Raw genomic sequence first — 25,124 nt, forward strand, 5'->3', positions numbered from 1 at the left:
ACTTAGTTTCAGCTTTTCAATTGTGAAGATTTGATTATTTCTTTATTCTATTCGATAGCAAACTGAATATCATGTGATTTTAGGTTGTTTCACATTTTTATGGACCAAACGATTAATCAATTAGAGGAGCTGTAGTTGGTATACTGAAAAAAAAGAAAATCAGCGGGGATTGTCTCCACGAGACTATCACGGACCGTTTCTTGTCAAATGCCACCGTTCTGTCACAGCCTTTTGCGTGTGATAGTGACGCACAAGACACTTACATGCATGGACGGACGGCTATCAAAACAAACAATAGAGAAACTCAGATTGCAACACACTCTCTGCGTGGCAGGGGTTTCTCACACACACACACACGCAAAATTGTTGAATGTTCTGAATATTGAATATTGCTCATTAATCAAAAGTGAAATAATCGAGATTTGCACCCTTAATTTCAGCACCATCACATTTTATTTAGCCAAAAAAAATAATCATTTAGATCGTACCTTTCACCTACAAATCACAAAAACAAGTGTTGCAGCTGCATTGTCTTCTACAATAGCGTGAAAGCATGTATACTGCGCACAGAGACTGGTAATGTTTGTGCCCCCATACGGCCCAATCTTGCGAATCTCTTCTCTCATTTTATTCCTACACAATGGCTGTTTAATAATTCAAGAAAACTCTGCACAGGACATGTTGCTGCATTCAAGCTATGTTCAGGAAAGCTACAGGCTTTCCAGCATGACCCGAAAGCTGACATACACTGGGGGATTTGCAAACGACAGACGCAGAACCTGAAACAGCAGTGGGAATGACGGAGCACAGGGATGACAAAAGCTTATTAAAGATCAGACAGGAGACATACAAGTAACAAACACTCGGAATGGCTTTGTTTCCCCTAAAAAGGACACTGGGGATGGTGAAAGGGTCTGCTAGTATTTCGAGTTTAGCATTAAATTGGTCTTAAAGGCTGCCTACCCGAGGCAATTACATTAAATTATACAATTCCACCCGTGTTTGACCGTATATAGATACATTTGAAAGTACACTTTCTTCTGAGGATATTGGTCATTTAACAGTAAAGCATGTCTGTTATTTCCAGATATGCTACCATGGACACTTTTATTTATTTATTTAAATATATATATAGATTTATATATAGTTGTTGTGGGTAGTGACAGACATACTGTATTTGTGCACTAATTCCTGTGCTATAAAAAACACTAAAAGAAGAAAAGACTCAATTCAAGCATCCTCTGTTGATTACACTTTATATACATAACAAATAACGTCGACACAATACAGCTTTTCCAGTAAAACAGATGGATGGTATATTGAGTTAAAGAATTGGAAATTAAAAAACAGACGTTGTAAAATGGCCGTGGGTGTAATGCACTTCCTCAGCTCATGTTGCGTACTTGTCGTAGTTTTGGAGGGTGTAGGTTGCCACGGTATCCAACAGCCAGCCACGTGTCAGGACTGTGGCTTGTTTAGAGAGACCTGTTGAACACAAGGTTTTTAAATAAGTGCAAATGACAAAAGCATACATATGTACAGTATGCATATTTAGAAGAACTACGTCATCCGAATGTAAAGCTTGGAGCATCTGAATTAACAACAAATTGGAGACTGTCTGTGTTTCAACTTCCTGCCAATTTAGTACATCAGTATTAGTAATAAGTATTTAGCAAATATGTGTTTAAATATGTTCGTTCCCCTGCGTATCCCATCATCTCCTAAAATGTATTCTTGTGAAACTAGACACATTTGTGATTCGATAAATTATAACATAACTCCATGGTGTTTAGTTTTTATATCAATGTCTAATAAATTACTTTCTTTTTTCACATCATTATTTATCAGTCTTTTTCTTTATTCTGTTCATATTGTGTCCATTTTATTTTGACAATCCATACTTTGTTACATCTTAACTTAACACTCTTACATACACTATACTTACATTTATATTAGTATATTTAATGCTTTAGCTCCGATATAACATTAAGAACTATCAGTTTTTAAACAGCCAGCGTGTCAGTGTTCCCAGAAACTTAGGTACACAAACCTTTACTGATTATTTAACTTGAAAAACAAATCCTTCCAGATCACATTTGTAAAATAAGCAGAATATTTCTTTAATAACCTGACTGAACTGACATGTCCACGATATGTCTTGTACCCTTATCTGGCATGTGTGTGCATATATTCACACATTTCCATGCATCAGAAGGTGGTTAAGAGGAAGAGAGAGAAGTGCGATTTCAATCAATGGTGCAGAAGAAGAGACTAAAGGGGGATGGAGAAGGGGAGGGCTGAGCTACTCGGTTACCTATGAGCGCCAGAGGACATGGATGAGGAAAAGCTGCATTAAATATGCAGCAGTGCAAATTAGGATGCCAGGACTAGGGAGGAGGAGGAGGAGGGGGGCATTCAGAGCCACTTGCTCCCTCTCTGTTTCAAACTGTCAGCTTTCCCCATGCCATGACAGCCTCTCTCGTCTCTGGCCAACTTGTTTTGACATTGTCCCCCAGCTCCGATCTGACATTTATCTCTGGGCCCTTTCTCTGCTGCCTAACTTCCTTCACACCCTCTTTCCTGGAAAGTCACTTTCCTCGCTCTTGCTGGGAGCCTGTCTCATTTTGGCTGACGGCGTCTGCCATTTCACCGCTCTTTCACTCGCCAACTGGTCCTCTCACAGCCACAAATGAAGTCAAATCCATGTGATAATGGACGGACAGGTGCACGGACATGCACACCAGCCAGAATGTCTACGCTTGTGGGGACCGTCCATTCACTACAGTGTATTCAGATAATAAATCTGGCCTTAAACAATATTTAATCATAATAAACAGTCAACAATATTGTAAATGGATGTTTAGTTCACCCATTGTTTGACAAATTAATCGACTGTGATAAACTTGTGGATAATGTGATTAAGGTTTTTATTTTGTTTTAATGAGCCACCTAATGCTAGCCTGGAGCTACACCTGTAAACAGGGTCTGGTACTAAACTGCGATACCTTTAGGCACCTACTAAATTTCCTCCATAGTACCGAGCCCACATTTCATTACCTAAGGAGTAAATGGTGTTGATTGGCTGTCTTAACATTACCACTCATGGAGGCATGCAGGAAAAACACTATGTTACGCAGAGACGGGGCTCACGTGTATGTGCTGTATTTTGAGAGGCTTGACTACAGGATGTGTCACAAAGGTGTAAAGATTTTGAAAAAGAAATTGTACGTAAATGTTGAATTTAGTTTTGAAAAAGTGTATTTGCTCTGATAACATGTATTCTCAATTATGACTTTCAGATCAAGACTTAATGATAACCTATTAAATATAGTCTTATATAATAATAATAATAATAATAATAAAAATAATAATAATAATAGTAATAGTAATATCTACTGGCATATTATCCATTGCACACAATTCCTTTGTGACTCTCCATAGGTCCATGCTTGTCCCAGCCTTGAGCCCCCAGGTGAAGCCATGTAGGAATTATGTAACCAGCTCCTGCTGCTCTAAGTCTGATCTCTATCTTTATGAATTCTGTAAGCTTGTGTGTGCATGTGTGTGCGTGTCTGTGTGCGTGTGTGTGTAAGAGACAGAGAGAGAGAATGAGAATAACTACAAGATCAAACATGTGTTATAAAAGCAGCAGGTGAAGATTCAATTTCAGACTCACTGCTGTACGTGGATGATGACAAGGACTCTGATCCAGGCTGAACAATAACCAGCTGATGGGTTTTGTTCTGTGTAACAAAAAGAAGAAAGAAATTGTGACCAACTGAGAATTTCAAATTAGCAATAAGTAGAACATACTGTATACATTACTACCCAGACAAATTGGAAGGAAATTTCCTCTGCCTGTCAGATACATCCAGTCTCTTGGCTGAAGCTTGCTGGCTTAAGCATTGTTGATTGGGCTGTAGTTATTGGATCTTTCAGCACTACTCAGTCTTTATTATTCACAATGTGACACTGAATTAAAATCAAACCGGGGGGGGGGGGGGATAGTAGACATTATGGATGCAGCTTTGTGAGTCAAAGGAATGTTCATCAACGTAGTCGATGACTAAATTAGCTGCCAACAAATTTAATTATCGATTCGTTCATGATGTCGTCGGGCAGCGTAAAGACACCGCAAACCCAGCCGTGATCCTCATACTGTAGCGAGCGTGTGAGTATGTATGAAGTCAGCTGATGCTGAGACACGTTCTGCTTGTGAACTCCTCTACACACACACTGGTGAGCGTGCGGACATGGAAATTGCAAGCACTGGCTTCAGAGTAGTGAAAGACAGTTCAGTTAAGCTCGGGACTTCCCCTCCTTTGTGGTTTGTACATAAAGTTCATTTCCTGTTAACATATATTCCTTTGCGTATTTTCCACTTGCTGTTTTGAAGTTTTTCTGCAGCATTGCGAGATGCTCTAGCTTAAATAGCGTGTGGACGGCAGTTTAGGTTACAATAATAACTGTGGTTCTACGAGTTAATACCAAGTGAAAACATGAATAAGTCATGTTCGTCAGTCATGATAGGCTGTGAGGCTATACTTTGAGCTAAATGCTAACGTTTGCATGCTAACGTGCTCTCAAAGACGATGGTAACGATGCACAAGATAAAAACTCTAAGAAAAAGAACAGAAGGAAACCTGTTACCTTTGATACTGTTTTAGTATCTGATGAATCACTCCCCTGGAAACTTAAATACCACTGATCTGATTTCTTTATTTGTTTTGTTTTTTTTTCAAATAGGAGAGGCTTGACACTCTTACCCGTTTACTGTCGAGGAGAAGAGGATCTTTGACTACAGCTGCTCCACACAGCTCCACCATCCACTCCATTGCATCTGCAACACGCACACACACAAAGATGGCTGTAAGTGTTGACCTTTTTTTAAGTGGAAGTACCCTTGGTCACATATAAATGTACTTCCCTCTACTCTTACCCCTTCAACCCTGAGGGGATACAGAACGGAGGCATTTCAAGTTGAGACTTCCTCTGATAGCCGGGATGGAAAACAGGTCAATATTTAAGTCTCCTTTTAAATCAATATGTGCTTTTTACTCGGCCAAAACACATTAACTTGGTTGAGAAGAAATCTGTTTATATTTAATGTCATATCAGAAACCAAACATACTTTTATCAACAGCTGCCCTTGTTTGTTAGCATATAACATGAGAACACCTGTGTCAGGATGTCAATCAATTTGCATTGTACGCTGTAGGTAACCTCATCATTTGATCTACACACAAACACAAACAAGCAATTAAATAATGGATGAAATCCTGTTGGGCTGAGGGAAAACAGACTCCATCCCCATGTTTGTGCCATATAAAAGAAAGTCTTTAAACTCCTCACGCTAGTTAGCAGATGTCGACCCATTAGCAAAGCTTCATCGATCCAGCAGGCAGCGGGAGGATGCAACAGAAGCACTTTAAGAGCCCCAGGAAGAAGGAAACCAAAGAATGCTGCCTTGCGGGTTTTTAAGCAATGTGCCCCCTGAGACCTTCACCCATGATCTATCTGTCCATTCATCCATGCCGGAAGGGTAAAGCAAAGAAGTATTTTGTATGAAGAGCAACCAAACTCCTCTTTACCCTGAACTTGGAGGTCATTAACAGTTGAAATCATTAGGGCTAAACCAGACGGGTGCAGAGATTGTAAGACCAGGATTTTTATATCTATTTCTGAAGATGGGAACAGCTAAAGTACTTTGGCTATGTCCGGAGGCTCATTTCGACTTTCTTTTGATAAAACAATTCCAGGCAGCTTACTGACACCATAGCAACCACTGTGCAATATGACAACACCACACCAAATATGCCTCACTTTATGTCCGTATTCAAACTGCCCACACTCTGCAAACACCTGTCATTGTTATCCAGTGCCAAAAAGAGTAAAAAAAAAAAAAAACCCAGCAGTTTCCAACTGTGTCAGTCAAAACCTCTGTGAGCTACTTTAACTTTCCCTTTTTATTGTTATTTTCCCCCCTTCTCTTTAAAAGCAAGGCAGGTGTCTATCGGTGTCCTGCAGTACACAGACATCAATAAAATGGAATAAGCGCAGTTGAGCAAAGCAACTCTTGATTGAGAAAACGGAATCGTGCAAACAGCATGACGGCAGCTAGAAAAAGGCAACACTTCCATGAAAAAACCCACCCTTTTGCAGTCTTGACTTTTGAAAGCATATATGAAAATGAAAGTGTAAAAAGCCTTTTTGTAATAGTCAGTAATCACATACATCACATACACTGCATGCTGCAATTCCTGTGGCGTTTGAGTGTTGTGTTTCTCAGATAAACAAAACACAATCAAAGAATTGAGCTACATGGAGAATAGAGACGGGTTTGGAGTGGATAACACATTATACAGCAAGTCACATTTCTCAGTAATTCCCTGATCCATGTGACATTTCAGCTGAAAAAGGAAGCCCACATGAGAGTGCCAAAAACTGCAGTTCCCCGATGGCCAAATGAGGCTGGCTCCAAACGTGATACAACCACCATAGACCCTCGTGTAAAAATGTCCGACTTTACAGCGGACATAAACATGTTTACAAAAACCGGTACAACAATAGTTTTTCTCTATAGCTAATTTTCCCATTCGTGACAATGGTATGGTGCTGGATTTGTATATGACTCACCAGTTTAAAGTATATTATGGCCTTAAGTTATGCATAATGAAGGGAGAGGCAGCTTTTGATACACGTCCACAGCCGAAGCCGTACACATTGAGCTTGATTTTGGCTCTTCAAAAACCTATGAGTGATGTCATGATACATTCAATGGTCCCCATACGATACAGAACGAAAGAAAAGAGCTCTGCTTGGACACGTCATGCTGCCCGTGTGATTTACCTGTAGTCATGTCCGTAAAAGGCCCTTGGAAGCAGATCTTGTAGCCATTCATGAGCAACTAAAGGGAACAGAAGATTCAAAGGATGAAATCATCTACTGTGAAATACCTAGAGGCATTCCCTGCAAAATATTTACACTAATGCAAAAGAGGACATTTAATCAGTGAATTTAACCTGCGGACTATCCTCTATAATACTGAATGTGAGCAGCTGTAACAATACAGCTGAGTATGCGTCTGAACTCTTCACCTGTCTGAAGGGTTACACTGGTCGAGCTGAAACACATTACCAAGCATATCTCGCAATTCACAACAGGTATTTCTCACCTACTGTGTAAATAAAACAAGACCCTCATTTATTTTTTGGTCTCGCTTTAATACTGTATACTCGACTTTGATGAGTCGAAGAGAAAATAGGCTACAGAGCCACCTTCACCTTGGTAATATCACGCTTTACGCACGCAAAGAAAAACGACCTGCCTAACACCAAGGGCGCATTGTTTTATTGCACCCAGGGTCAATAAGTTTGCTTGAAATTGGAATGTAAAATTGTTTCCTTGAACCATGGTAACAACAGAAAGAAAACGTATGACTCACATCCCAGTCTCATATACAGTGTACGGCTGTTCTGCTAAATGTTTGGAAGATAAACGTCCAAGTTGCTGGAGGGAGAACTACCAATTTTTCAGGCCTCCCTGTCCGTCCATAAAGATCATTAGCCAGAGGTGCTTGGTAAGATGAAAAAGTGTTTGTGTTACAGATTTTTAATTTAGACAACACCTAATGTCCTTCAGGAGGTATTAGTGTGTGATAATGTGCAAACCCAACACAGACACACACACAGATTTGCTGTGCATCAACATTCAGACAGACGCTGAGTCCTGGCACTCCATTTCATCTGTTAGTGTGTTTGTCACAGTGTTGCAGGTGACAGAAAGTGAGTACGAACAGGACAATCTGTCTGGCTCCATCAAAGTGCAGGCGCTGCGTTGAGGCCATTTAAATAAGCCTGAAATTACTAACTAATTTAATTAGCGGAGGCTTTTCAAATGCAGCAATAGGGCCAACATGAGATCTAGCCATTTCTAATTTTCCCCCTCAGTGGCAACAGAACCGGCCCTGTTGGCCTTACACCAAGAGGGAAATTACCATTAGCCTTTTTTTTTTACAACAGGGTCTGAGCTAAGAGGCTGGTGCAATAGGAAGAAACAGGTTTAAGTGCTGTTTGTTATTGGTACACTCTGTTTGATATTCTTCGTAGAATCAGACCGCTCTCTGAGGTCGGACAAAGTGCTTGCCAAGGAGGAACTGATTGTGTTTTTCTTTCTTTCTCTGAATCGGGCGTTTGTGTTAAGGAAACACATTGACTGTAAATGAAAAGATGTGCAGCTTGAAAGCTTCCTTAAAGTGAAGCCAAAACATTTTACTTGCCCCACCCACAAAAACATTTACCTTCAACCTTCGGATTTCCTGTCAAATAAAAGCATAAAAAAACTACAAAAAACTCTGTCCCCTTCATGTTAGCGGATGGGACATTGGCCAAACAAAGTGTTCATTTTTCTAATAAGTTTGGTTTTAATTAATTATACGATGCTATAAAAACAGGCAGAAATGTCACGATTGACAGGTCTGATTGACTCAAGATGGCTTCCTTTTTGTACAGTGGGAAGTGGAGACGCGGTGTCCTTCTGTATAAACCGTCTATGTTTTTCAGTCAGTTCATTAGAAACACAGATGACTGCTGCTGAGGTGATGAGTGACTGGTTGGTGTTGATAAAATGCTGCTAAAGGCCTTCATGTGTCAGTGGGTGAATGAAACGGAGAGCAAGCAGCTTAAATGCATTTTTATTGTGAAACAGAGAGGGACCTCTGTATGCACTGCTGTTTTTGGCTTACAGCAGCACTTTCCGTTTGCTTCACCACCTGTTCAATTACTCTTTAATGGGGACATCCTGGTAGTTCAGTGTCCAGAAGCACACAAAGAAACTGCATTGCTCCCGATTCCTGTCTGGACAGGAACATAACCTGTCTGTCTCTACCCTCCTGTCTAATAAAGGACATATGCCCAAAAATATAATTAGAAAAGCACTTTTGATGTCAGTTTCTTATATAGTACGCCATCTCCCTGAGCATATAAACTTTATTGCTTTACAGTAATTTCAGCATTTTCAAATGTCAGAGCTGCTGTGTGATGCAAACAATATGTCAGCTAGAGCTCAAGAAATGCTGCTGCCTCTGAGGCCATCTCTCCCATCAGACTCCATCTAGCCGTTTCCTAGCAACGACATCCCACAATTTTTCCAAACAGCTGATTGTGTTTACCTGCCATGGGAGGAACTGCAGACGGTAAAGAGCTAAATCTGTAGCAAAGCTGGAAGCAAATGCTTGAGATTAATGGTTTTGTTCGAGGTCCCTGACAACTCAGTTTTATGAAAAGAAAAAAAGAAAATTAAACATTTTTCTGATGTTCGAACAAAAATGTTTACTGGTAAGTACTTTGGAGAAGCGGTAAACAATATTGTCATTTAATTTCTTGCAGATCAGTTCAGCAGTTTCATCTGAATCAATGCATACGGTCAATCAATCTGATCAAAACACACACGCACGCACGCACGCACGCACGCACGCACGCACGCACGCTGATTGTTGCTAATTTATTCATGAATATTAAATGTTATAGAGAAATACTTGGCATAAAAAAGTTCTATTAAATGTCATTACATATAAATTAATTAAGATGTATCCGACATTTTTTAAGCTTTTCATTCCAATGCGCAAGTTTCATGTAGTGTATAAATTAAGATAAGAAATAAAGCGTTATAGCTGCAGGTGCAAGTAAAGAGCCCTATACTTGGGGACTGACTTCAGATTTCACCTCGAAGAAATTGGAGATAGCTCAAATAAACAGAGACTAATAGTCATCCTGTTCGGTGTGTAGTGAACTCACATTATTGTCTTCAGTGGTGCGAGCTCTCATGGGGCCCTGGTGGTCGGGCCCATTCACTACGTCACCTCTCACTTCAAAGACACTCTGTTGGGGAACAAAGCAAAATTACTTCAGCATGTGAACCTACCTCAGCAATGGTTTAAAACCTTTCCTGTTGCTCTTAGCTTTTAAATAAGTGAAGCATTTATTTACTCTCATCTCATTAAAGGAATGTAGTATTCCTCAACGTAGAACTCAGCATGGCAGCTTTTCTTTCTCATGTGTGGCCATGAGTCAGTGGAACGTCCTTCCTACAGAACTTATTACAACCACGTACAAATCCTCACATATTCTCATGCTTGTCAAAGCGCCGGTTACTGAGTGAGCAAATTTGCACACATTGTTGAGTTACATTTGAGCGTGTATGTGTCTGGTTATTAGAGGCGGATGGGGATAGTTGGACTGTTATCTGTGTATTGTATGTGTTTGTGTTTGAATGTGTGATGAGAGTAAGAGAGAGTGTATGTGCTGTTGATTCCGATTGTGCACTTCATGATTTGGTGCTCTTGTTCCCTGCTTTTATAAATGTATTCTGTCAATTTTTAAAATATTATGGTGACTATGCCACTTATGTTCATTCAGTGATTTCAATACTGTATCTGCTCACACTTTACCTGCCCAGGGACTACAGGCGGAAATTAGCAATTGTTGCTATAACCTGGCTCAAAGCATCTCTTCTAGTTTTACAAGATTAATGTTTTTTTGTGCATTGTCCCCGTTTTAAATAAATAAATTCATTCATTCATTCAATGATTGTAAGTTGACAGGCAGCTAATACAATTTGATTTATTTTAAGGGCCCTATATGCTCCAAAGAGTACCCTGTTTGACAGAGTTCATCTTATAATTGAGTCCACTATATGATGCATAAAAATGCTTACAAACAGGTCTGGATGACGTAGATTTTTTTTAAATTAATGGCAATGCTAAACAGAGCTTGGCAAAGGATTATTTTTTCATTGGTTTTCACAGAAACCGACTAAAGCAAAAGAATGATCTATGAGGTATCACAGCGAACCACTTGGACAGATTCATCATCATGCCGGCGGTCGATATAGAAACATGCAGAGACGCAACAGGACGTCACCGGCACACAAACTTGAGGAGCACACGGACGAGCGTACCTCATCTATGAGTTTCTTTTCTTTGAAGCACTCTGAAATCCCTGCGGAGGAAAAAAAATTAATTAGGAGTTTATTGTCAGAAGCCCAGACGCTTACTATTCTGGTGGCTACTGTATTATGTAACCCTCTTTTTAGCCCAGCCTGTCCCTTCACATCATGCTGTTTTTTATTTAGAGTTATTGCTGTAAACACATCAGTTATGGAGCTTGACAATAAAGTGAATCAGGACTTACACTGGAAGCTCACCACCCACTTCCTGCCGGCGATGCCAAGGAAGTACTTCAGCGTGCGCTCACATACCAGTTGTTCATCTGGCAGAGACGAGAGAAACAGGGATTTGTGAAAAGATGTACATGTGCACACATAAACACACCTTGAACGAAGCTTTTCATTAAAGCGATATAGATAAGGTGTATAGTATGGTTAGTTTGTCATTTTGACAACGTCAAGGTCAATCATTGTTTAGCGTGTATCTTATAAATATAATCATTTTTTCACAGAATGGACACATACTGTAGTATTCAGATACAAAACAGACAATACGTGTAGAACAGAATACCCGTGTGCTCTTAAATATGCAGAAAGCTTAAATTGAATTTAAGCTATAACTTCTGCCCACTCTTCCCAGAAATTACTTTTTTACTATGTTAGAATTTATGCTCTCTTCATTTTTATGACTTAGGTAAATCCTGGTGTTATAGGAATGTTTTGGGTTTTCTGAAGTGGGGTTGTATGAGGTTCTTCTCCATGGTCAGTATTTCACCTACAGTAGAAGAAGGCGGGAGAAGGAGGACACAAATGTACTGCTGTGGATGAGGGCAGCAGCTAAATATATTTTACAGACCCAAAATAAAACTCAATGTCAGTTTCATTGTTGATTGTCGGTGTTTAATGCTGCTGTTACACTGAAATTTCCCAGCTTGGGATCAATAAAGTATTTCTATTCTATTCAATTAAGAATAGTTTCACCACTTTACTTTCCAGTAAGACAGCCCTACTTAAGTTAACATGTTGTAATATGTTGTAATTGTAGCAATTATGCTCTCCTCAAAGCCACCAGACTCCTGTAACTCCTGGTAAAATTTCTATTTCTTTCCATTAAGTCTGGTTGCTTTGAAGAGAGCAAAGAACAACTTTAAATCCACCCACTTCAACTTAAAACAGGCAAAGTAAATCAGCAAATATATATATATATATAAAACCAATTTTTATTTTTTTTAAGATGTGACTGACTTTGGATAAGCACCTCATATGTCCACACTCCAAACTATCCCTTTAATATATTATAAAGAATGGCGCATGAACAGTTCTTTAAGCTGCACCAAACAGTTAAGAAGGAAGCCTATATCAAAATAGCTTCACAGAGACAGAAATCTTGGTTGGTCAGCAGGGTCAGGGGTTATTCTTCCTTGGAGAAATATAGTGATTATTCATTGATTTTTAGTCCAGGCAAGAGTTAAGTGCATGTTATTGATGCGCCTCAAACATAACTTCTTTTCAAAAGATTCTTTGTTATGGTAATGGTTAGAACACGAGACCTCCTGCTCCTTTCCAACCTTTAACCACAAAGATCAAAAGTCCCTGCGTTCCCATTTTTCAGCTACCGGGGTAACAGCAGCCATTAAAATAAGGCTTCTTAAACAGTGAGTTAATATGGTGCTTTGGAGACAGTGAGCTCTGAAATTAAAAATAATCTATCAGAGAAGGTAATTAGCAACAAGCGGTGAATGGAGGGGAGGGGGAGGGAGAGGGAGAGAGAGAAAGAGAGAGAGAGAGAGAGAGAGAGAGAGAGAGAGCTTATCTTTAAGGAGTGCCTTAAAAGACGCATAAAACAAGCTGTAACTACATGTAAAAAGAAAATGTTCTTCTGGAAAAGCAAATGTCCCTGTTCAAAAGAATACTTACAGAGGGGACCTAGAAAGATTTAAAGTGGAATTTTCTATAGCAGCTTTAATTGCTCTGATGCGTATCAAGCCAAGTCCAGTAGATCATTTCTACACATATGATAGTTGCAGTCTGAACTAAGTGAACATTGTTGTTATAAACCCACACTGCCTGCATGCGAACAGACTTACCTGTGTGCATTATGATATGAGTCACCTCTGGTGTTACCTGGGAAACCACACGGGCACCAACTCGCTTGGCAAACCTTTTGACGAGTATCTATAGGAAACAACATCTGATTGGTTAGTGTACCCTGCTATGGAAAGCTCTAAAGAGAGACAGTTATTGATTCAATGTGCACCTGTTCATTGGGGTCTAATCCAGAGGACACGAGCACCATCTTAGCTTTACGTCTATCTCTCGGAGGAGTGTTATTTTCTTTGTCTTCTTGCCCATCTGATGGTGAACCATTGCTGTTAAATGTTTTGGCTGCTGAATTTGAAGTAGGAGTCTTGGAGGCTCCGGTGGCTTTTGCACTCGGCCCTGTGTGTGTGGAGCAAAAACAAATAAAAGTAAAGTCATTAACAGTTAGACTGAACTCTGATCAGACCTAGTTCTCTTAGACCTAGACCTCTTAATACAAACACGATTTTGTCTCAGGGACTAACCTTCATTAACCACAGTCAGGCTAGCATGCACCAGACAAACCATTTAAACTATGCCCAACTCAGTCAATTAAACCGTACTGGCATACTAAAAACATTTTGAGAAGCAATACAGAGCCTTTGTCTCTGAATGATGGTTAGAAAAATAGAAAAACAATGTCTCAAAATGTGTATTTCTGCTCATGTGCTTCTGGAAGATTGACATGTATTTAATATTTCATGAAATAATAGTTGTTTTTACACCAGCAGCCTTACCCATCTCTGCAATGCTGCCATGCTTTGACACATTGGGTTTGGTGACCCCACTGCCACCGCACGGTCTTGTGCTGGGCTCTCGCTCTACTTCCCGAGCAGCTTTCCTGCAGAGGAGACGTGTACATTAATTTTTGAAGGAAATGAGATAACACGGTGTAGATACATGGTAGGTTTAATTGCCAAGCTAGTGCAGGAAAGTCCCGCTTCTATCTGCAAGGTCACTTTTGGGGCAGATCAATGTTTTTTTTTCTATTTATCAATATTAAGCTGGATCAATTTCTGCTCATTTCACATGTGGGTTGACCACTGCTCTAAAGTGCTGCTGATGTCTGAAACTGCATTTGAACTTTAGTATTTTGTTCATGCTTGAGAGATGATGTAGTGAGAGGAAGTCTGATCAAATCCCATCCTTACATCCCTGCAACAAGAGATAGGCCACACTCCTCTTTTAATGGATATGACACAGAACAGTAGACAACGCTACAAAACACCACTAGAACCACAAACTGTATAAAACATGAACGTAGTCTCCGTGACATCATCCGTTGGTTTCTGAAGAACCAAAATGAAGCTCAAAGTGGCAGGCCCCGGAGCGTGACTAGAAGTTACATAATAGCGAGGGCCAACATAACTTAACTGGTTTAGCTTTACTAATTTGAGTGTATCTTCACGAAGGATAGAGTGCAGTCATATTTCAAATATAACAATCACACTCACTTTATGGTTACTGACTCTGTTTTAATTCGAAAGGTGCCTGCATCAACATCAGTTGAACAGTTGTCTACCAGTTTTAGGGGAGAGAAAGTAACAGGTCAAGGTAACATGCACTTTAATATAGTCAATATTTGTTCGCAAATCCTTTGCCGTCAATGATTGTCTAAAGTCTTTGATCCGCAGAGATTAGCAGATACTTTTAATCTTCTCCGGCGAGGCTCTGACTGCAGCTACGCTGACTGGTTTCTTGTTTTAGGAGCCTGAAACATGTTGTCACTTTGATTCATGTCAAGTGACTGACTCAGGCCATCAAGAATGTTACAGTTTGGTAGTTAAAAAAAACAAACAATTAAACAGCAACTTAATATAATTTAATTTCAAATCCAATTTGCTAGATTAGAGCGAGTATATTAAAAAGAAAACACAACACTGTCCTTATACTCCCTGACTGCACTGGGTAGTTGTATTAGGTAGGAAGATGTATGTGGGATGTGACCAGAACTCGGCATTAGTAAATATTCAATAATATCAAATTATTTGTGTGCTTTGTTGCACGTTATTTTTTATAAAGTTTTAGAAGTTCCCTTCCTTTATTTCTTCATGGAAGTAGTAACAACTGGCAGTGTGCCTGCATTTAAATTACCTGCTGCAAAGTTAGAATGGCTTACTAAAAAACTAGTGTTATACTCCAGTGACAGCCATTCTGTCAGATTCCACCAGTGCGCTCATGGAGTATTTGCTTTTTTAATTTAGAACTTGTATAGCTAAAGCCCCCCCTTGTTTTCATCTGCTGTATTTTTTCGTCTCTCCCCCTCTCTCGCCTGGAGGACGGCACTTAGAACCCTGCGAGGATGAGAGGTTGGAGGGGAGCAGTCAAGCAGGAGAGATAAATTACTGTGGCAACAAAAGTTTCCCTATAAGTGCTCTAAATGACATATAAGATGTAGTCAGTAATGACTTTTTTATTCGCCACAGCATAAGCAGATTCTGGGTTCATTAGTGGGATTATCCGCCTGTCCTAGAGATGCATCACCCTCTGAGAACGAGACTAGCAACACACACTTAACGCATGCAGGCACGCACGCACGCACGCACGCACGCACGCACCCGCTCCTTCAGTTAAAGATTGAAAGAGACCAATTACATGCCACTTGCTTCAGTTATTGTTCTGCTTAATATGGCGATATTGAAGTATGGCTCAATTTAAAATGTATACAACCCTCTGAGGAGAGAAATTAAACACACTGAGGCAGATATTATTCCATTAGATTTGTTATTGAAGACAGGTTTGACTTTAAGGACGGTCACAGCTGATTGTTTAATTACCCGAGTGAGCAACAACTAACTGGCTGCTGGCCGTAGCTTCATAGTTAATGGCCAGGCACTGGTGTTGTTTCGATCATGTTTTCAAGAATGTCCAACCGTACTTTTAAACGAACACCTACTTTGTAGGCACTGACATTTACCACAGTTACAAAAATGATGCCAACGATAAGACCAGAACGATCCCAAATGATGACAAATCTCTCACTTTCAATGACCTTATTAACAGACGGATGAATAAAGAGAATTACCAGCCTCTGTAGGAATGAAGATGTGGGACCGGTTACAAACTGACAAATACTTGAGAATGATTTATCAGCCCCTCTGATCATTTCCTGCATACTGCAAACAATGACTTAATGTTGGGAGGCAAGCTTTCATGTCAGACAGGAGATAAGGCAGCGTTTGCTTTCACTGTGGTTGCGTATGAAGTCTGTTGTTTCAGCAGGACAGCTGAGTGTTTCTACAACAGAGTTAATGTAATAATGTTTCATTTCTTTTTTCTTTTTAAGTGTCTTTAACTATATTTTGTGTATTTTTCACCTATTAAAAATGCATTCATAGCCAAACAATTATATCCTTCAGAAATGTTACAGTTAAAATGAATAAATTACTAGATTACTTTAATAAATAGTGAAATAATCATAAATATATAATTATGAAAAGAAATTACTTGATACTTCAATTTATTTTCTTTCATATGTATGATTGTTTATATATTAAATTAAGCCTGTTAGAGTGGGGAAGTGTTATCAGTAAATAATGAGTACAAATGTGAGAGTAGAAAAAGACATTTCTATGCAGTAGTAGTACAGGTCCAGTCTACCGTGCTCCTCTTACCGGTCTGAACCTTGGCCTGTGGTCTGGTCACATGGGTGGGGTCTGTGATTGTCAAGGCCTGGGGACACAAAACAATCAACAGCTTTCAGTATGTGCACAAACCTAATACTAAACAAACTAAAACAAATACTTTGGATTGGGGAAACTGAGACATGACATATACCTTTGAAAACTTTGCTTTGATCGAATGTTATATATCGAATCAGTTACTCAACTGATCAACTGATCCTATTCTACATTTCTCGTGTGCTCACCTGTGGCTTTGCTGCTCTGATTTGTTTTTGAGGGAACGTCTTTTGCAGGACTTTCTTCTTTCTCCTGAAGCACCTCTGACACCAGAGCCATCAGCTTCTCCAACCTCACCAGCTCCTTCTGCATTTCTATCTTTTGCTGTAAGAGGAGAAAACAAAACTTAAATAACGTAATTACAAAATGAGTCATACACTTTAAATCAAATACGTGGGGGAATATGATCAACACGTACTGACTACACAGTCGGTGTCTTGCACTGACGTATGAAAATAATAACTGTCAATCAGTGGGGATACTCAGCCAGTCATTACCGAAAGGGAATGGGTTCTTTTCAGCCAGAAAGCACTTAGTGGGGGGAAAACATGGCAGAATAAGAGCGCGGGAACGTTATTATATAACATCGAAGATAAATGAAGGGTGATCAGAAAGCAAGGGAGAGAAGTGACGACTGCTTTTCGGCTGGTGCTAGTTTAGAAGAACAGAGTCTGTTGGTTTAAAAGTGTGTTTCACTGCCTCACCGGACTAATACTGGACTTTGAATTTAATCCTTTAAGTTGACAGCGCAAGTGCATTGATTATACAGACACACAATAATACCAAACCTCTGTAGTCTCAGATGTGTGTAATCCTGGGCCCTTTCTAAACCCCAGGGCGTGAAACTTAAACTCCCAGTCAAAGAGAGTCGACAGATAAAAGTGAGAGCCCTGGAAGATGGATGAGGTAGAAAACAAGAATCATCTTCTAGGCGGCATTTCCTCTAACGTAAATGAAATGCAATTTAGAAAGCTGCTGAGGGGGACATTTTTTACTGAGCGAGGTAGTCTGTCATCCAGGAGCTGACAGTTTGGTTTGGGAAAGTGTAGGGGCTGCCCCCTATGGGACGTAACGTGACAGTACATCACTCAGAGCAAAATGTGACCAGGTAGTGCTGACCAAACAACTACAAAGACTTCAAATTCTATTAGAATTTATGGAAAATCTTTGAGAATCAAAAGGTTGTTGAGGCACTGACTTTGATGCTATTTTTCTGAAACAGAGGATGTATTTATACAGAATACTATGAATGAAAAAGTTACTGCGAACATAATCATATCTACCTGCGTGACAAGGACTTCACTGGAAAATTGTGATGATTCGATTTGTGAAGAAACGCCAATGTCATTTACTGGAGCATCACCTGCAGAGAGGAAATAAATTGCTTTATGTCTCAATGCTTGAGAATGAGTTTTTCCCCACCAACACCCCACAGACACAGAGGGAGGGGGGAACAACAGAGCAAGCTCGGGTAGATTAATAACAAAGGAGAAGACTTGCTGTATTGCTTAAACTCAGCAGGCTGCAAACTGAGAATAAACTTACATTCATCTGGCGTGCCAAACAAGTCCACAGATGCTTGGCTGGAAACACAGTCAGGGCTGGGGCATGCAGGTGGACGGCTCAACACTTGTGCTCCGCCAGCTGTAGCTCCCTCACATCTATTAGCTTCACCGGAGTTTCCCTGCTCCTTTTCCACAGCAGAGGGAGGAGCTGATGTTCCGAATATTTCCGTCAAAGTCGGTAATCCCTCTTCGCTGCAGTCTGACTCGGACGAAGACTTGAGCCTCTTGGCACTCGACCTCTTCCTGGGTATGCTCTTGATGGAGGAATGGGCGCTGAGCTCTCCGCTACCAGGTCCGTGGACAATTTCTACTGGTATTTCAAGGCCATCAGGAGTTAAAGAGGATTCTGCATTTAATAAATGTTCAGTGGTGGTGACTGAATGCGTCCCACTGGTTGCTGAATTGGGCACCAAAATGCTTTGTCTTATCTCCTTCTCCTTGCCAGCATCTTTCACGGTGCAATCAAGCTGATTCTCAGTGATTTGAGAATCACTTAAGGGTTCATTTAGCTCCTCGTGTTCAGCAGCTGCGAAGCAGAGCCCAGAATCTGCTACTTGAGGCACAACCAAAAGGGGAGAACTTTCTTTTTCATGTTTTGACACTTTGTTAGGAGTGAGGACGCTGCTTACACTATTCCTGGAGTCACAGTTACCACCATCGCTGTCCTGAACTGAAAAACTGCTTTCAGGGATCGAGGCTTCTGTCCCCACTTGATCTGGTCTCTCAACAACTGGTTTTCTGGTTGGGGCGGGCGAGTAAGAAGGGGATATCAAATCGCTGCAAGATGAGTTTTCCTTGTCTCTTAATTCCTCTTGAATTGTCATTTCAGTTACTTTTGTGTGTATCTGATTCTTTGCAGATGCAACACCAGAACAAGCACGCTGGTTTTCCTCTGTTTCGCCAACCGGCAAGCTTTCTATGTCTAAAACATGGCTGCTTTTCACATTTGGATTACCAAGATGGAAAGATTTCCTTTTAATAGCTTTGAAGCTCCTGAGCAGTTGCTCCGTGTCCAGTTCACTGTCATTCTTATCCTCCTCATTTTCTGCTGCGGCACATTTTGTCTGAGAGAAGGTTCCCAACTGAGTATTGTTTGGGAGATGATTTATTGGATCCTCACTTGTTGGCTCTACCACAGCTGCTTCAGTTGGACTTGTAGAGCTCGGGACCACAGCGACAGAACATGCAGCACTAGCTTCCGACAATGTTTCAGCATTTGGCACTTCAGCAATTGATTCTTTAACCTCTTTTGTTGGTCTTGAATCAGATGTTCTCTCACCCGAGTCCATGTTTTCTATACCTCCTAAATCTTGGTCATAAATACATCCGTTCTTTTCAGCCACCGTTGTCACGTTTCCATTCTTAGGTGAAGCCGTATTATCCGATGTTCCATCTTTAGCTTCCTCAGCATGCTTTCCAACATCTTTTTCAGCTTTATTGGCTTTCAAGTTTGCTTTCTTGTGAGCTTCCTGGACTTCCTCGGTGAAGAGTTGAAGTCTTCTACTTCTCCTAGAGATCCTCATGACGGGGATTTCTTGGTCCTCACTGCTAGAGTAATTCTCAATATGAACTCGAACTTCTCCTGACCTTGGTCTAGTCTTAGGATGGGTTTCTTCATTTTGAACTCCAACCAGAACAAGAGGTTTGGGCACTCTAGTGGTCTTACCTTTTTCTGATCTCGTGTTTTTACCTTTCCTCTTGTCAGTTTTCTTTTGCTCAGTACTTCCTAACTTTGCCTGAGCTTGCTCTTGCAAATCACTGTCAACCTGCTGAAGAACGCTGTGCTTCCTTTTCTTTGACTTTCTTTCTGGGAGCTGTTGTCCAATATCAAGCAGAGGACATGGAACCTCATCTTTGCCAATTTCTGGCAAGATATTCAACTCTTGCCCATATTTGTCTACATCATTTTTCTCCATGGCCTCAATCTGTTCCGCTTCTTTAAAAACGTCACTGCTGGTTTCGTTTACTTCTTCTATCCTCTGTTGCTCTTCCTCCACATCTTTACTTTTATCTTCAGAGCTTGTCTTCTTGAGGAAATCAGCAGGAGTGAAAGTGGTCTTCTTTCTTCTTTTGGAAACCCCTTCAGCTTTTTGTGTTCCTTTTTTTGTCGGTGGCTCGTCAAAACTAGTAAGTGGAGGAGAGAAGATCCTGTTCCCTCTTCGGTCTCGTTTGTAGACGGCCCCAAACACCTGGTCTTCAAGGGCTTTAACACGATCCTCTCTCGCAGGATTCAAAACGCTGTTGTATTGCTTGACATCTATTGTTGAAGTGGAAGAACAGCTGCCAGAGTCATCTGTGTCTTCGTTGGGTTTCTCTAACTCAAGACTTCCTTCAGTGGGAACCTTCATGAGCCACTCAGCTACTTTCTCAAGACTTTTTTTCTGTCTTGCATCAAAAATCTTGTCAGGCTCTAAATCCCTTTTCTGCTTATTCCTTAAGGACTTTCTTAAAATTTGGTGTTCAGTCTTGTCTGGAATTAATGATGGACGAAGGGAGGCTTTCTCCAATTTGGAGAGTCTCATATTGCCTCTTGTTTTGCGTGTTGATGTTGCCTTTTCAACAACTTTTGACATTTCTGTTTCCACTGGTACCAAATTATCTGTAGGGCTGAGTGTTTTCTTGTCAGACGTTGGAGGGGCCTCCCCAAGTCCACTGTCCAGGCCTTCATTTTCTGTCATCAAAGGACTTGTGTCTTCAAGTCCCATAAGTCTTGCAAATCCATTTTGGGCTAAAAAGGAAAAAGAAAAAGAATTGGGAAATTACAAATAAATAACCTTTTGGAAGACAACAAACATTCTAAGTGAATAATGCTACTAACTAACAAAAGCATATCTGCTAATCAAGATTTTACCTGCAATAGTCGAGGAGTGTGACCTTGAAAGATCGTCATTACTGACATTTTCCACATCGTCAGGTGTATCTCCGAATGACATATCAGGACAATGTTTGGTAACTTCAGCATCTGAGCCTCTGGGTATAGATAAATACAAGCGAGACTACAAGGTGAGCTAATATTGTGAATAAATTAGCATTCGCATTATTTAAAATGACAGACGAGAAGTTAAAGATTTACCCTGATTGTCCTCTTTCCTGGGACATCCCACTCAAGTCTGAAACCATACAAGTTCTGTTACTTAGACGATATTTTTTATATTAATTTGACAAAGTAATTTTAACAAGTCTGTGATGTAGTCTTACAGTTTGTGCCAGTGTCTTGTTCATATGCTCGTATCATGTCCTGCAATCCCGTTACAAGTCTCTGAAACCCAGGACTCTCCTGCAAAGTCCTGTTTTAGTAAAAAAAAAAAAACACAAATCTTATGACAATGAGCAAGTATTAAAAAATGATTAATGTTTCTGTCATCTTGATTTTGTCCAACCTTTTTGTTATTTTGGCTTTACACACTGGACAAAAAGCCTTGTTTTGCTTGGTGTTGTCCAAAAGTTTCATAATACAAAATCTGGCGAAAAAGAAAAACAGATATTGTTTGTTAGTGAACGCAAAAAAAGAAAGCAGTTACTTCAACAAAAAAACGGAGTAAAAAACGTGATTTACTTGCAAAACTGATGGTCACACTTAGTAGATACAGGTGCGGTCATTAAATCCAAGCTAAGGGTGGAAGAAAGTATCAAGTCAGTAAAGACCGTGACAGTTTTAACTTAAAATGTGTGCAGATGCAGTAGAATTCACTTATTGAACTTCTTGTTCAGTATGACACTCACCATATGGGACACTGCAGAGTCTCCCAAAGAACTGAAATCCCCTTTCTGACATCGGTAGCCGCTGGAGCACTCATGGTGATTTTTAAAAGCTACAAAAGAAAAGCAAGTGCACGCTGAGAGGCTGCAAACAATACACTATTATCATGACTACTATTATGGGGTATTTCTGTTATGGTTATATACTAAAACATCCACATCAAGGCTTTGAAATCTTATAGTCGGTTGAATAATTAACTGCTCAATCTAACCTTGTTTTTATGACCAAAAAGCTGCAGTAAAGTGAAGACAGTTTTGTGTAATTACTGTATATATATTGTATTGTTATCCAGGTAGCCAGCTATAATGTGTCATCTGAAAAAGGAAGTTACTAAGGCAACTACAGTATTTAAGGTGGCTCAAGACACGCATGCTAATAGACTTGTTAAATCCAACTTGCTGTGTATGTTCTGTGTACTAGGCTCAGTGGAAACATAATTTGCAACTGATATTTTAGTTTATTTAAATTTTATTTCAAAAACACAAAAGAAGGCCATACAGAAAATAATATTGCACAACTAAAAAGCATAGAGATACATGAATCACAAATACTTGATTTTTTTTTTTTTTTAGGACATGTCTGACATGAAGTGGGAAGAAGTTTACACTTAATCCCAACCCGTCTCCATAATTCGCTGTTACTGAGCAGCTTCCTCTGTCATTCATGTATTATCATTTATTTATTTATTATTATTATATTTCTCCAAACTCAACCAATTTTTTTTAACTTTACTTACCAAGTATCTTAAAAAGTACAATTTTTTCTCATATTTTCCTGTCAAATATATATTAGAATTTCTTGCACAATTATAATACATATATACATATAATAATAGATTTGTTTCAATGATGTCAATACAGTATTGATAAGGATTTTTAGGATACCTAATCAATGCACATGTCTAGTGGGAGTCTAACTTTAGCTTTGTACTGAGAATAATGTTGTGGCAGCCTGAAAGTAAAGCAGCAAAACGTTACAAACAAGCAGCAAAAAATGTCAGATTTAACACTCAATGGCAATATTCTGTAAGTATATTGTAACATTGTGTAACAAACAATTCATAGTGTCAGAAGCTTAACCCTCCTGTTATCCTTGGGGTCAATGTTTAACATCTCTAAATACATGACTGACATCATTTTTGCTTCATATTTAATGACTTTTCCTAATTTAAATGGGACAACTGTGAAAACCTCAAACTAACTTGATTATATACTTTCATTGTCCTGTAAAGATACTTTAACATCGGTGTTCCTTTTTGTTGATTTGATCATGTTAATGATTTAATCAATATTATTATTATTATTTCTACCTATTAAAAATAAATATTAAATATATAGAAATGTTGGAAATTGTTTGTTCTTCCTGAGGTTAAATTGACCCTGTACACAATACATGCTACGGTCCTTGAATTACCCTCAAATATTATAAATAACACAGAACAATACTTAAAAACAATACACTTTCCAACAATTGTCACTTGATCTTATTTTAGGTCAATCGGTAAGATATTTTTATTTTTTTTCTGTATACTTCAGTCACGTTATATTGAAGTTATTCTGGATGTATAAGGAAGTGTTTAAGGTGATGTGTTTAATGTAAAATGCTATTCATGTAGACAACAAATACACATAAAATACCTGACATAAAAACTCGAGTAACAACTTCAAATTCAACTTAACCCCAAGGATGAACGGTGTTAGTTAAATTGAACAGGTGTTAGTGAAGTGTGAGGGTAACAGGAGGGTTGAACTGGCAGCTAGCTAGCGTTGAACTGCCGCTATGATTTGTTTTGGGAGGTTAAAGTTACACAACTATGACTTCTGCTCGGAGATTCAGACAATCGACGCAAACACTTCGGCAGACCAAACGTGTGACTCAAAAAGTAGACCATGTGTACTAGAACGTTCCTTGCTAATTGTAAATAAAACAATATTTCCACATTTACCTGGTTTTCTTACAGTTTGCGTTCTCAACACAGGAATCATCCGCTTCAGTTTTCCCGCAACTGTCGTCTTCTTCTACTGTTGTTAAACGGCAGTGCGCAGCAGGTGCTGACAGCGCCGCCTAACGGCGAGCGGCGAACTGCGCCAGGGCACAGCGATCACGTCTTCTTCTTTGCAAGAAAATAAACACACTCTACTAGCATTTATATTTTCTTAATATAAACTGTGTACAAGCTGTTTTTTTTCCATTGGTCAAAACTTTCAATCACAGTCAGACGTACAAATACACAATACAATTTAAGAGAGCAAACAAATGAATGTAGAGAAGTAATACAAGCTGCTTATTCAGCTTCTTTTTTTCAATTTAGAAATATTTATTTCAGGTCAAGAACAAGCAGACATCAGCAGAAATAGATATTCATAAAAATAAGACCAGTGTAAATACAATTAGGGATCGACCGATATGGATTTTTTTAGGACCGATGCCGATACGATTCTTTTGTTCACCAGCCTTAGCCGATGACCGATACGGACTGCAGATTTATTTGAGCCGATATTTGGAGCCGATACTACTGTTAATCTCTCAATTTACATCATAAAAATGACACAATAATGATAAGAAATGTTACCAGTTTCCATTTTATAAAAGGAACAATTATTTAACTCAAAGGTGTCTCTGGCCACAGGGAGCTGCCTGTGAACGCCTGTCTGTAAATAATGCTGGGGGAAAACTATCAGCGAACACACAAGTCCACATCGATGTATCACTAAATATATCAAAAGTATAGCAAAACAATGTATATAAAATAATAGCTTATGTTTTCTAAAAAGATAACAAATTAAGTGTGTGTGTGACTATAACTTTACAATCTTATATTATGATGACATAACATAAGTAAAACTGAAGAAGAGAGAGTATTTAAATACACAATAAGAACAAAAGGAGTAGAAAATAAAACAATAAATGCAAAATCAATAAATTAAGACAAAAAATTAACTGAATGGTAGGCTATATTTCACACTGCCTTTAAAAAATCGTGTTTTTTTCCCCCATCAAGTTTATTGATTTACAAAATACATAATAACAATAGGACGTAACAACAAAATAAATACATACATGAATTCAGATAAAACATAATAATGATTTTAAAAA

At 39.3% G+C, this 25,124-nt stretch overlaps 1 protein-coding gene across 1 annotated transcript; it reads right to left on the reverse strand.

The window, feature by feature from the left end:
• Positions 1–1,301: 1,301 nt before the first annotated feature.
• On the reverse strand, positions 1,302–24,044 carry LOC310960611 (uncharacterized protein). The gene is made up of 21 exons (XM_083932363.1): positions 23,974–24,044; positions 21,992–22,080; positions 21,825–21,878; positions 21,649–21,729; positions 21,467–21,555; positions 21,342–21,378; positions 21,120–21,238; positions 18,249–20,996; positions 17,987–18,066; positions 16,892–17,027; positions 16,638–16,695; positions 13,761–13,864; positions 13,202–13,383; positions 13,032–13,119; positions 11,190–11,267; positions 10,957–10,997; positions 9,795–9,878; positions 6,850–6,907; positions 4,767–4,840; positions 3,677–3,743; positions 1,302–1,485 (listed from the first exon to the last, which is right to left on the reverse strand). Exons 2-21 carry the CDS (start codon positions 22,063–22,065, stop codon positions 1,391–1,393), a joined length of 4,347 nt encoding a protein of 1,448 aa, XP_083788489.1. The 5' UTR covers positions 22,066–22,080; positions 23,974–24,044; the 3' UTR covers positions 1,302–1,390.
• Between the last annotated feature and the right edge of the window lie 1,080 nt (positions 24,045–25,124).

Source organism: Echiichthys vipera (assembly GCF_963691815.1).
Source record: "Echiichthys vipera genome assembly, chromosome: 18".
Lineage (NCBI taxonomy): Eukaryota > Metazoa > Chordata > Actinopteri > Perciformes > Trachinidae > Echiichthys > Echiichthys vipera.